The sequence below is a fragment of the Sturnira hondurensis genome, unplaced genomic scaffold, assembly GCF_014824575.4.
Source record: "Sturnira hondurensis isolate 20B ecotype Veracruz unplaced genomic scaffold, ASM1482457v3 Scaffold0014384, whole genome shotgun sequence".
Lineage (NCBI taxonomy): Eukaryota > Metazoa > Chordata > Mammalia > Chiroptera > Phyllostomidae > Sturnira > Sturnira hondurensis.
This window is the reverse complement of record NW_028087015.1, coordinates 29,139,798-29,151,995: the sequence shown is the minus strand read 5'-3', so window position 1 is coordinate 29,151,995 and position 12,198 is coordinate 29,139,798. Positions and strand designations below refer to the sequence as shown.

General features: G+C 41.8%; 1 protein-coding gene across 1 annotated transcript in view; it reads right to left on the bottom strand.

Moving 5' to 3' along the window:
• Nucleotides 1–1,027: 1,027 nt before the first annotated feature.
• The window catches only part of HMGA2 (high mobility group AT-hook 2), a 127,956-nt gene continuing 116,785 nt past the window's right edge, over nt 1,028–12,198 (bottom strand). Inside the window, exon 5 of the mRNA XM_037062801.1 lies at nt 1,028–1,175. Within this exon, the coding sequence (XP_036918696.1) occupies nt 1,128–1,175 (48 nt within the window). The 3' untranslated portion in view covers nt 1,028–1,127. The remainder of the gene's footprint in view (nt 1,176–12,198) is intronic.

The following is a 12,198-nucleotide window of genomic DNA, read 5'->3' as shown; positions in this document are numbered from 1 at the left end:
GTATTACTTGAAAGTAACACATCGGCTTGATTTGAGGTAAGTGGTATTTAGGTCTTTCATGGAAACTGATACACAATGGAGAGAGGGGAGGAGGGGAGAGGGGGAGAGAGAGACAGAGAGACAGAGAAAGACTGCTTTAAAAAAAAATCATAGCATAACTATAGCAAAAGAAATTTAGATTTCGCTCCTCCTACCTCATAAATCAAGTGAGTTCATCATGCATTATTCTTGTACCTTTTCATTAAATTACAAAGAGGATAATTCTACTTGTCCAGGTTCCTTAAATGCTTTGAGGCCGACAAGTGCAATTTATTGCTAAATGGCATTTGGCTCTGCAGGAAGTAGACTCTACCCGGATGGTTGTTCTTCCCGAAAATGAGTGTGGCAAGTAAATGTATTCCTCCTACCGGTATGTGTGGTGTCCATAAATATAGGAGTTGCTGACACTTGTTTGCTTACTTCCCTTTTAAAAAAACGAGCACCACCTTTTCTGGTCCATTAGCTGAATGAAAGGATACATCAGCATTTCGTCTCATTTAGAAATAAAAGTTAAAAAATCATCAAGTAAGTGTCTACAAGATTATACGAAAAAGAGAGAAATAGTATCTATTCCTATCTTTGGTGTTCTAAACAGAAGCTTGACTATGGTGAGCGGGGTGGGTGGCGCTGCAGGCAGCCAGTGTTACACACCGCGCCTTTCCTACGTGAATGCCCGACGTCACGAGTGTGACAGGTTTCTGGTTTGTGTGCAGTGCAGTGATTGACTAAACCTGATTCAGAGTTTTTCTCACCCACCCACTCTGGCTTATCAGATCAACAAACTATTAGTAGGTTAAGAAAAAAGAAAACAGTAATTAAAAGTTGCATTGTTAAATTGTGTCCCCTGTGTTTACAGCAGTTTTTCACTAAACCTGGGACAGTGAAGGGATTACAAAGAAGGTGAGTAATATAGTCCTTTTTAAGGTTATGTGATTTCTCCCCGACCCCCACCCGTCCCCCGCCCCGCCCGCCCCGCCCCCGATGAAAGTGGAAAGACCATGGCAATAGAGAGTAAGTGGTCACTGCAGTGTCTTCTCCCTTCAAAAGATCCAACTGCTGCTGAGGTAGAAATCAAACGCCGGCGCCCCCTAATCCTCTTCCGCAGACTCTTGTGAGGATGTCTCTTCAGTCTCCTCCTGGAACACACGAAAGGGCACAAGCGTCATGCTGTGTGGGCTGTTCTTACAAACAGTTCAGAGTGACCTGCTTCCACAGCACATTGTACTTGCTTCAAAAGAGGACACCGATGGTGGGCAAGCCCCTCACTCCCAGGGCTTCTGACACTGTAACTGAGGAATCAAGGTGTTGTTTTTTCCCAGAGCAGTCATCAGCCACTGTTGACTTAAGGCTGGACAGCATGGTGGCTGGTCAGCAAATTCAATTGTTTGCAGTCCAGAGAACGTCAGGCCAATGCAAGCTCACTCACCAAGTAAGAGTAGAAAAAGAAATGGGTGCTTTTCCCACCCCCCAGACAGCACGCCACTCATCAGTTTTAAAGGCCGTCATACAAATAAGAAAAATAAAGTTCAGGAGATCCTTACTTAAGGCATAAATAGACATGTTGTCTAGACACTGGTCACAACAGCTAATACTTTTATGGTGATTACTGGATGCTTTTAGGGACTACCTTCTTTTATTCCCTTTTCACTGGTGAGAAAATCAAGACAGCAAGTCATATACTCAAAGCGACAGGGGGAGTAGGGTGAGAATTCGGGCAGAGCCAGATGGGCGCCAGACCCTGTGTGTGACCACAAAACTACTGCCACCGTCAGTGGCAGCGCGGGGGCAGAAGGGAGCCCGACCAAAGGCTGTAAGAGCTGGCCACTAACTTCCTCTCTACATTGGCTTCCTCGGTCTTGTGTGTATTGAAGGACATTTTAAGACAGTGACCAAAGTTTGGCATCACTGCTCAATCTCCATGCTAAATCCACATCGACCAAATTTAATGCTGGGCTGGACAAGCAGAGAAAATCCAATATGTATGTTTTTGCAGGGCCCCCTCTTCATATAAATCTAATTCCTCCTTCTCTTTTCCTTTTTCTGATTCCTTGGGGTTCTGGAATCTATTGGCGCTTCTGCACGCTGGCTTGAGCTGCACAGTTCTCCTTCCTTTTGCTTATTTTAGAAACGTGCAGTACCTTTCAGGACACGGGTGGTAAAGCGGAGACAATAAACATTTCTGATAAAAGCGACGTTACTGAGAGGATGATTTTAATTGAACGCTGCACCCTGTCTCCTAGGACGGCATGTGAGAAAGATCTGGGAGAAGAGGTAAACATTTACCCCAGCAGCAAACTGAGCCCCTTTAAGAATGGCTAGCTTAAAGCAGCTTAGAACAGTCTTCCTACTTTAATAGATTTGATTTTCCACACGGCTTCATTTTGTCTGGGTGGCTAACTGACACAATTTATACCTCTCTTCCTTTCCCGGGTCACTACAGTACACCATTCAGTAACGCATGCCTTAAAGCTTGTCTGCATTATATGGCCAAACTTCCATTCATTAGTGTTTGAAACACTTCAGCTGTGAAGGAGCTCCTAAATGCTACCATGTGTGACGCGTTTGCGTAAAAGCAGCAAACGGGAGGGGGAAAAGCCCACATAACCCGACACACACACACACACACACTCTCTCTCACTCTCTCTCTCTCTCTCTCTCTCTCTCTCACTCTCTCACTCTCTCACTCACACACACACACACACACACTACACACACTCTCACTCTCTCTCTCTCTCTCACACACACACACACACACACACTCTCACTCACACACACACACACACACACACACACACACACACTGCACACACTCACGAACTCTATCCTAGGCTTTAATCACAGGCCACTGCTTACTAAAGAGCCTTGGCAAAAGGCTTCAAACATTCTGCCCCTGAAAGACTGAGAGAGCTGTAAATCCTGGGAATAAACACACCTACAAATGAATGGATCACAGCTTAAAAAATGTAACCACAGCAGCATCAAGTCATGAGATTTCACACCGGTTTTGTTTAGTCTGCTTTGGGCTATGTGGGAAATGCGGAACGTATGAAGCTACCTCCCTCTACTCCTAAACCCCCCAACTCCAGGCTTTGCATATTTAAACAGCAGGTTTATACCTCTTGATAGGCAACAGGCCATGACCCTGAGATTCTCTGTGGAGTCTTGGCTACAAAGGAGGATGTTGGGTGATCAAAGCCATGAGCAGACGAAAGAGAGACAAGCCAAGGTTCAGCTGCCCTATGACCTTCTCTTTTCACTTAATATTTAAATTCCAGAAAGCCACTAAGCTGTCTGGCAGATACACTCTTCATCTGTCCCCAGATGACTCAGTTCTCATGATGACATGAAGTGTGAAACAGGTCACAGCATAAGAGATGGCAGGTACATCTTATTCCTTCTTCTCATGGTTAATAAATTAATAGAACTCAGTCAAGCTGGAAACCCTCCTGGACCTAGCTGTAATCATTCCATTTCTAACTGCTCAATTTTTCTATACTATCTGGAAACCAAAGTACCAGGTTTTGGGGGACCACAGACACACCTAGGCTTTAGAGGAGGAAAATAGGGAAAATTTTGAAGCAAAAAAAATGTGCTCAAATATTTAATAACATAAATCACATAATACTTCACCAATGTAAATATAAACAGAACTCAACAGAAGCATTAACAACCATTACTCCTTTCAAATTTGGGGAAGGGGTAGTAGTGTGTCTTACAGTCCGAAGAATATGGTACTTTGCAGCCTGGAAGGAAACATAATTTTCAGGCCATGAACTCACAGAGACCTTGTAGTGGATGGAATGTGATGAACTGTCCAAAACACTCCCAGAAACTTTGCTTGATTTGGGTTTTTGAAGCTCCTGATATGTAAGTGGTTTGGTTTATTCAAACCCCTTAGACACAACTGAGTTAAAAAGGATGCACCCTCATACTGTTTCCTTAGTAGTTCTTAACACAACACTGACAGTTGTTTTATTAAGGTATCTGTCCACTGACCTTGGGATTCTTCTACTGGTAACTGTTAGTTATCGTACTGGTAGGTAACTAGGATGTCAGAAGCGGGGAGCTCACACTCCATTAAACTTTCGGAGGCAATGGGACTCTTGCGTGCTCAAAACAAATGGTTTTCTCAAAAGTCTAGTTAGTGGAGAGTGGTCTCTTCTTTGTGTAGCCCTGGCTGGCCACCCTGCAAAAGACAGCATGACTACCAAGCAGATGACATTGGCAGGGTGTGTGGCACTTCTCACCCCCGAAAACCTCACCTTTCCAGGGACTTGGTTGCTGTGACAACCAAGTGTGCATGAGATGAGAAGAAAAATCCTTCCTGTTAGGAATGAAGTTGGAAACCCAGCCTCTGTTGCCCCATCCTGGCTGGCCAGACTTCATAGAAGGCTCTTCTGCGGTGCCAAGAGTGTGGTCCCCGTGATGTCGGGCATAAGGAGCTGGCTCTGGTGCCCCCAAAGAATCATGGCAGGGGAGTTATTAGGGACCCCTCAGATTCAATCCTGTCCATTCACTTGGAAGACACTGTCAGTCATTGCAGACACCAGCTTGCACCTTGAGATGTTTATTTAAATTGCTTCATGTTTGCACATGCAGCCAAAGGCCCTTTGGGCTTGTGTAGCCCCCACCAAGAGCAGCTTTGAGGCAATAAGGAGATTGAAATATTGTAGCCAAGAATTATACACATTTCATTAGGGGCTAGTCTTCCAGGTGGGAAGGCCAAACAGCAGCAATCTGGTCAAGAAGACTCAGTCTTGGAATGGGGCTTAGGGACTGTAGGATACAAGGACTTGTTGAAGTGACCGTGCACGGTGACATTTTTACTACGGCCTCTAAACACCGTGTAGCTCCCAGCGATTCATGCGGTTACTTTACAAAGACGACTGAAGCTGCATCAACTGGGGCAAAACATGTGATTTTTTTTGGCAGAAAACTGATGGGAGGGAAGGGAAAATGGGCAGAGTGGGAGAACCATATTTTTATTATGACTATTGGAAAATTGTACTCACTTTGAAAAAAGGAATGAAATATAAAGGAATTTAATAAGTGTAACTCTTTCATGGCTTCGGTTGCTTGGAAAAAACCCACTGCAACTGAGAAAGACTAGTGCGGACATATCTCCATTAATCTGGTCCAGCAGAACGCACGTGGCATTCGCCTCTGAAAATACTTCCATTAAATGACTCCAAAGGAGGAAAAAGACAGTCTGTTATCCAACCATATGCCCTAATGCTTGATGGGATTTTAAAATGTCTAAGAGTGGAATTCTAGCTCTTACCACAGAGACATGGGTAAGGGTGTGTGCTGGAGGACAGCCCAGTATTTAATGCAAGAGGTGAAGCTCGGGGTTTCATTTTCAGATGCAGACTAACAAGCAGGTTTGCAGCGGAAGGGAGGTCAGTGAATTCTCAGAAGAGCCCAGGCGTGGAAATGCTCTCCCTGCAAACTTGGGCAGTTGCATCATCATAACGCTCCTCTTCGTGGGCAGAAAGGAGTCCATGCTGGCTTTAATACAGCCTTCTTTTTTCCCCTTGATTGCAAAGAATTCTGCCATTCTGACCATAAATGTTGCAGGCTAAAAATACATTTATAATCCAAGTTATCTTACCAAGAAACCTAAAAATATCTGGTCATCAGAAAGAGTAGTTATGGTTTTATGGCATTCTCCTTTTGTCATCTTGATGTGTTTAATTTCCTAAGGCCTTGGGCGACACATTTAAGGGTTCTTCACATTCACGACTATTTTGAGCCAGTCCTGTCCAGAACAGAAATCATGGGCTCTCCTGGTTGGCAGCAATGGCCAAAATTCAACCACTGTTCCGTCTGCAGCTAAGTGACCCGCAAGACCACAGAGCCGAGTTTTCCTATTTCTCTGTCAGATATTTTAACTTCAAATGGATTGGGACTGTTTAACTTAATGGAAAGTGATTACTTCCTCCAACTAGGAAAACTCTGTATCAGGGGTTTTAAGAAACATATTAAATGGAACATATATAAACCATGGACTCTGGCAAGTACAAGGGGGTTCTGGTGGAAATACAAGAAGGCAAAAATGTTTTTTGAAAGGAGACATAAAAAGTTGGATGTTTATGGCATCTGAAGCCTGTCTTTACTTTAGCTTTATGTATGTAAAAAATACACATATTAGGACTATCTTGCATATGTTACCATCATCTTAATGAAGTCAGTTAAGGGTCTTATTGGGGGTTGCTTGAAGTAAAGATGGTTGATCCCAGATGTTACTGACCAGAGCACCAACTGTTAAATTAATGGGTTGTCTAACTTGTGTCTTATTCCCACTGTGTCAGATTGGTAACAATAATACTCATTTATCTGCCAAGCAGGGCGTGAGAAAAAAATGTGACAACCAGATGGAAAACTTTGAAGAAAAAAAAGTAAAAAAATCTTATAAGACTATAGTGTGGAACTGCAATTATTAATTACAGTTATTCATGTGTGTCTATTTCTTTACCTGGGATTCAGTGATAGATTTTTTTGAGAAAGGAAAAAGCAAACAATTAAACAATACCTCAAAAAAACCCCACCAAACCCAAATAAGACATCTTAGGTTTCAAAAATGCACTTCCGTTTGTCTCCTTTTGCCCTTGGTCAGATCCCATCACTGAAAATACGGCAAATGGAGGTAACATGCATGGGTCTGATCGTAGTGAGTTCCTGCCTGGAATGAAGGGCTACGTAAAAAATCTCTCCAGAAGGGAATCACATTTCCTGATAGGGTAATCATGTTATTTCTCAGTGAACTGCAAGTTTCAGGGTCCCATAAGCCACGATTTCTGAGGATCATGAGCTTAATCAGCTTTCCATGCTGGTTCTTATTCTTACTGAAGGACCCTCATGTTTAAAAAATAACTAAAGATATAGCCAAAGGATTTTTGCATGAGGGAAGCACCCAGAAGAAGGCAATTTATTTCAACATGTCTAAAGTTGTCAGGGAACATCCTTCTTTTTGTGCAAAGTAGTTGTAAAAAACATTTATGGAGAAGGCTGCTTAACAGTTATATTGGAGGTGTGCTTACTGATGGACAGACTAGGAGAAGCCTTTTCTCTGTGTTTTCCGTGTGTATGAAACTTTGCCCAACTTGCATTTGTGGCCAGAGAACAGGACATTCCTGAATTTTAATCATTACTATACCAATCATTTGTCATTATCCTAGGACTTTTGAGAAGATTATGAAAATATCAGTACCAGCAATACAAAGTCAACAAATAATTACTTAATGGGCATCTGAGCACCCAGAACACATTTTCTGAAAGTAAAGGAAGCATCTTGGATAAAGCAACGTACTTGTATTCAAACATTAAGGGTTTTCTTAGGAAGATCAGGCTCTAAAGCCAGTCACTCTTATTCATATTAATTTGGGTCAGCAAGCTTGGCTAATAAGAAAGTTTACATAGTTAATAAGGAATTGTTTTATGTCCAACTTACCCCAGAATGCAGAGAAGAAAGAGGAAGGCAGACGTTGCTATTTTAACTTTAGTCTAATCCACGGACTTCGTCACACCGTTAAAAAAATTACACTTTTAAAGACTATATGAGATCTGTCAAGTCCCGGAACAGTGAATTTTCCTTTGGAGTTTTACATATTGCCTAAATTGAGTGATGTTCTTTCACTTCTGTTAGAGGTTTATGTCATCTCTACAAGACATTCCCCGCCCAGAAACAGCTAGATTCATCTTGCCAATATTCCTCTATTACAACTGTTAGCTAAGCTAATTACTTCATATGTTTACAGTTAAAAATCATTTTGATGTGTTTCCTCTTCCCTACCCCTGTGTTGTTATATCCTTGAGCTACTTTATTGTAAGGGTTAAGTGTTAGTTTCTACTTTGCTTTCTCCCTTCCCCATGACCTCTCCAATGTCAGAGGTCAAGGGGTGAAAGCTAAAAGTATTTCCTACACAACATAACAGTATCACTCAGGGTGGACTTCGATATAATTCTTCGTGTTTTACCAGTTGGTGCCAAACGTTTACTGGCCCACAAAATGTTTTACCAGCTTGAACGAGCATAAGTAGGAAAATAAATCAGTTCTCTTTATGGCTCCGGCAGTGTAAATCACTAGGCTCCCCGAATGAGCAGAAGACTATTTGCTAGTCTGATTTATTATGAACTGTTTACTGCGTTGGCCAAGGTGCCGTGTAGGAGATGAGTGCTGGAGTGACCACGCTCTCTTCTCTTTCTCCTTCTTCCTTTGTACGTCTAGACTTGAAGCCCCCAGTGAAAATGCTTTCTTTGAGAACAAGATGCTGACTGCAATTCATCAACTTGCTTGTCCCAAACTGAAATCTCTCATTTTGCTCCAAACAATGTTTAGGTTGTCTGAAATATAAACATCCTTAAAACTGCCCTTGAAGTCTCTGTAAAAACATTCAACTTTTTTTTTGAAGGGGAGAAAAAAAATCCTGATAACCAAGACTCCCTGAGATTTCTCTGCCCTGATGCACAGCACCTGCAGGAGATGTTACTTGCAGGTAAAAACTCTATTTTGAAACAGAGAGCTTTGTTTCCAGTCTTGCAGAATCTGAAAACCTGCCACTTCTCTCACTGCGAAACCTGAAAAGGACTGGGTTTATACCTGTTTTAATTGCTACCGGGGTGGCTTGCCAGGGCTGTGCAACAATGAGGGAATTGGGTGGAAAGGCGGGATAACTGTTGAGATTTTAAAAACCTGTTTTTACTCTTTGGGTGGGGCTCTGGTGGAAAAAGAGTCTGAATTATATAGAAGGACTCACTTCCAATCTCAGCTTAAAATTGAGAAACAATAAAATATCTGATAAACCAGCAAAACCTTGATAGAAGTCTGAGACGGAGTGAGATGTGTTCTTATCAAAACAGAAACTTAAGAAACAAAGCCTCCCCCCCCATCAATGATAATAACCTGATACCTTTCTGGTGTTTTTAGAAATAAAACAACAATGACAACAGCAAAACCTACCACAATTTCCCTACTAAAGTTAAGAATGTAAGCCATGGGGCTGAGAATTCAACGGGTTCAAATTGTGAGACAGCTAGCCAACTTTAATTTATTGCTTATTTTATCACTTTAAATAAAAATACAGTAGTGATCCCTAGTAGGGTTTTGTTTTCACTGGTTTTGGAATTTTTTAAAAAGTTAATGTAAGTATTGAAAAATTTCCCCTTTAAATTTATAAGAGACTGGAACTTTCCCACTAGGATTATTAGACACACTAGGTTTGCAGCTGATGGCACCTGGTGGATTCTCCAAGCACCCCCACTCCAGTAGGGGTTCCCTTAAACTTTTATTCTTTCTTGGACACATGCACTCATATACACAAACTCAAATATCTAAACTTTGAGATTTGTCACAATCCTGAATTTGTCTCTCAGAGTGAATTTTGTCACTTTGTATCCCAGTTTCAAGAAATGGTATTCTCACCCTGGCTGGGGTGGCTCAGTGGACTGAGGGCCAGCCTTCGAACCAAAGGGTAGCTGATTCAATTCTCAGTCAGGGCACATGCCTGGGTTGCAGGCCAGGTCCCCAGGAGAGGGCGTGTGAGAGGCAACCACACATTGACGCCCCACTCCCTTTCTTTCTCTCTCCCTTCCACTCTTTCTAAAAATAAATGAATAAAATATTTTTAAAAAGAAGGGGCATTCTTGAAGTTCAGAGAAGGTTTCAGAATTTGATGGATTTATGAGACTTCACAATAGACCCATTGTAATTCTAGATACATGTGACCCACAGGGAAAGTGATTCTGACTGCTTTAGTCCTAATGATAGGATGTAGCAATTACCATAAAATTTCCCCCTTAGTTAAACATCCTTATTTTAAAGAGAAGCAATAAGAACACTTGCAGTAAAACGGATGGTAGTTTTAAACTAATCAGAATTTGGGGAAATGAAAAACCTAGCATCCAAAAATAAGTCAGAACATAACAACACTCCCTGGAATTTATATAATTATGAATCTCTCAAAATGTTCTTGAGAGTACATTGAGGGAAGATGTGTTGTATTACCCCACTTCGTAAGTAGACAAAGGGTACAGAGACATTCACTTGCCCAGTGATGGGGCTAGAAGGCAAAACCTAGGTCTGAGTATACTTCACTGAGCGCTTTGCTTTAGATATATAATACTAAATTGTGCTAAAATCTTCACCGCCCCCAAACAAAATCGAAATGTAACCCCTCAAAGTACTGCTGACGAAGAAAGAACATGAGCCTGAGGCAATCCAGACTGCCACAGGGACAGCCAACTGGGAGGGTGTTTTGAAAGAAACAGATGAAAAAGGAAGAGATTCTTTTGAATGTAGTATAAAATTTACATTATCCTCCATGCACTTCCATGTAGTCCCTGTGTTTATATAATTCATCGCTGTGTCCTGAGGCAATATAGATTAAGAAGCCCAGTGAGCTCATGCTCTTTCTTCTGTTTCTGAGTCTGAACTCTTTTTAAGGGCAACTAGGGAGCAGGTTCTGTGGGGCAGCCGGGTTGATCAGTGAAGACCAGCCCAGTCTGTCTGGGGCTCCTTTGATATTCTTGACTGCCTTGGGAAGCAATTTGTGATTCCACTTATATCATTTTGTGGTATATTACTGCCCAAACTGCAGTCGGTCTCCACCCGAGATTTATTTGTTTCTGCCCCTCTACTTTTGAACATGCCATTCATCTCATCTGTAAGGTTTTTCTTTCTTTCCCCTGATTTATCTCTGTTTTCCCTTTTACGGCTAAACAACAACAGAAGAATCAAAACCCTTCCAGTAATCATCCCCTTAGTGACCCCCTTGTGGCATTTTGTATCCCCTATATATCATCTACACGTTGACATTCTGTGTTTCAAACCTCTTCTCACGAGTGTTCGCTGAGTATCTTCATCCCTGGCTGCCCATTAGAACCACTCAGGAGTTCATAAAAAATACCGATGCCGGAGGCTCCAGACCAGAGAATCAGAATCCTGGAAGGGCGGGGCCCTTGGTGTGTCGGTACATGTTTAACAAACTGCTCTCCAGGAAAAAGAAAGTCCCGATTGGCAGTATCTGGTCAATTTCCATGGTATAAATATTTCCAGCGTCGTTGATTTCGAGCTATCTACTTGACATCGCTGAATGCAGAATATGGAAGAGATACTCCCAGTCGGTTCACAAGGGCCATCTCCAGCACATGCCATATACCACTGAGTGGGGATATATGTGGGATATGTATGCCATGTGTATGGTGATATATAAATGTATATGGCATATACATGGCAATATTTATAACGGCCATTTAAATATACGTGGTCTCACACACACACACCCATATACAGTTTCCCTTATCTGTGAATTTGCTTTCTGAGGTTTCAGTTCCCTGCAGTCAACTTTGGCCCAAATATGTTAAATGGAAGATTTCAGAACTAAACAATAAGTTTAAAACAGTGCACTGTTCTGAACAACATGAGGAAATCGAGCTGTCCTACTCCGTCTGCCCGGGACTTGAATCATCCCTTTGTCCCGAACATCGTTCATCCCCTTTACTGACTTAGCAGCTGCCTAGCCTATCCATTGGTTATATCAGAGATCGACCAAGAACACATATACATAACTTTTACTATAATATATTGTTATTTAATTCATTATTATTAATCTCTTAGTGTGCCTGATACATTAAACTTTATTATGGATATGTAGTACAAGGAAACACGGTACAAATAGATATATAGGGTTCAATACCACAGCAGTTTCAGGTGCCCACTGGGGGTCTTGTTATGGATCCCACAGCTAAGGGGTAACTACTGTGTATGTGTCATCACTAGGTTAATCTAATACGCAGCCAACGCTAAGAACTTCTGAATTAGATTACACATTTCTTGGAGGGACTATGTGTTTGTCTGCCTCATCTTCCCTGCAACACCAAGAATAGGGACTGAATCAGCATCGCTAACAGACCACACGATGTTACTACTAACTTCTCCTTCACAGCCCGGGACCCAACAGTGAACTCTGTAGTATCTTCGACTCAAAGGCACAGAATTACAAATTCACTTTCTCTTGATTTTTTTACTGAAGAGTGAGAGGCTCAATATATTTGGGTTGTCCTACTTATAATGTTACATTTTTGTTTATATTTAATTTTGTTTGGTATTGTATATAAACGTTGAAACGCTGGGTATTTATTTTTAGTGCCCTCTACCACTCA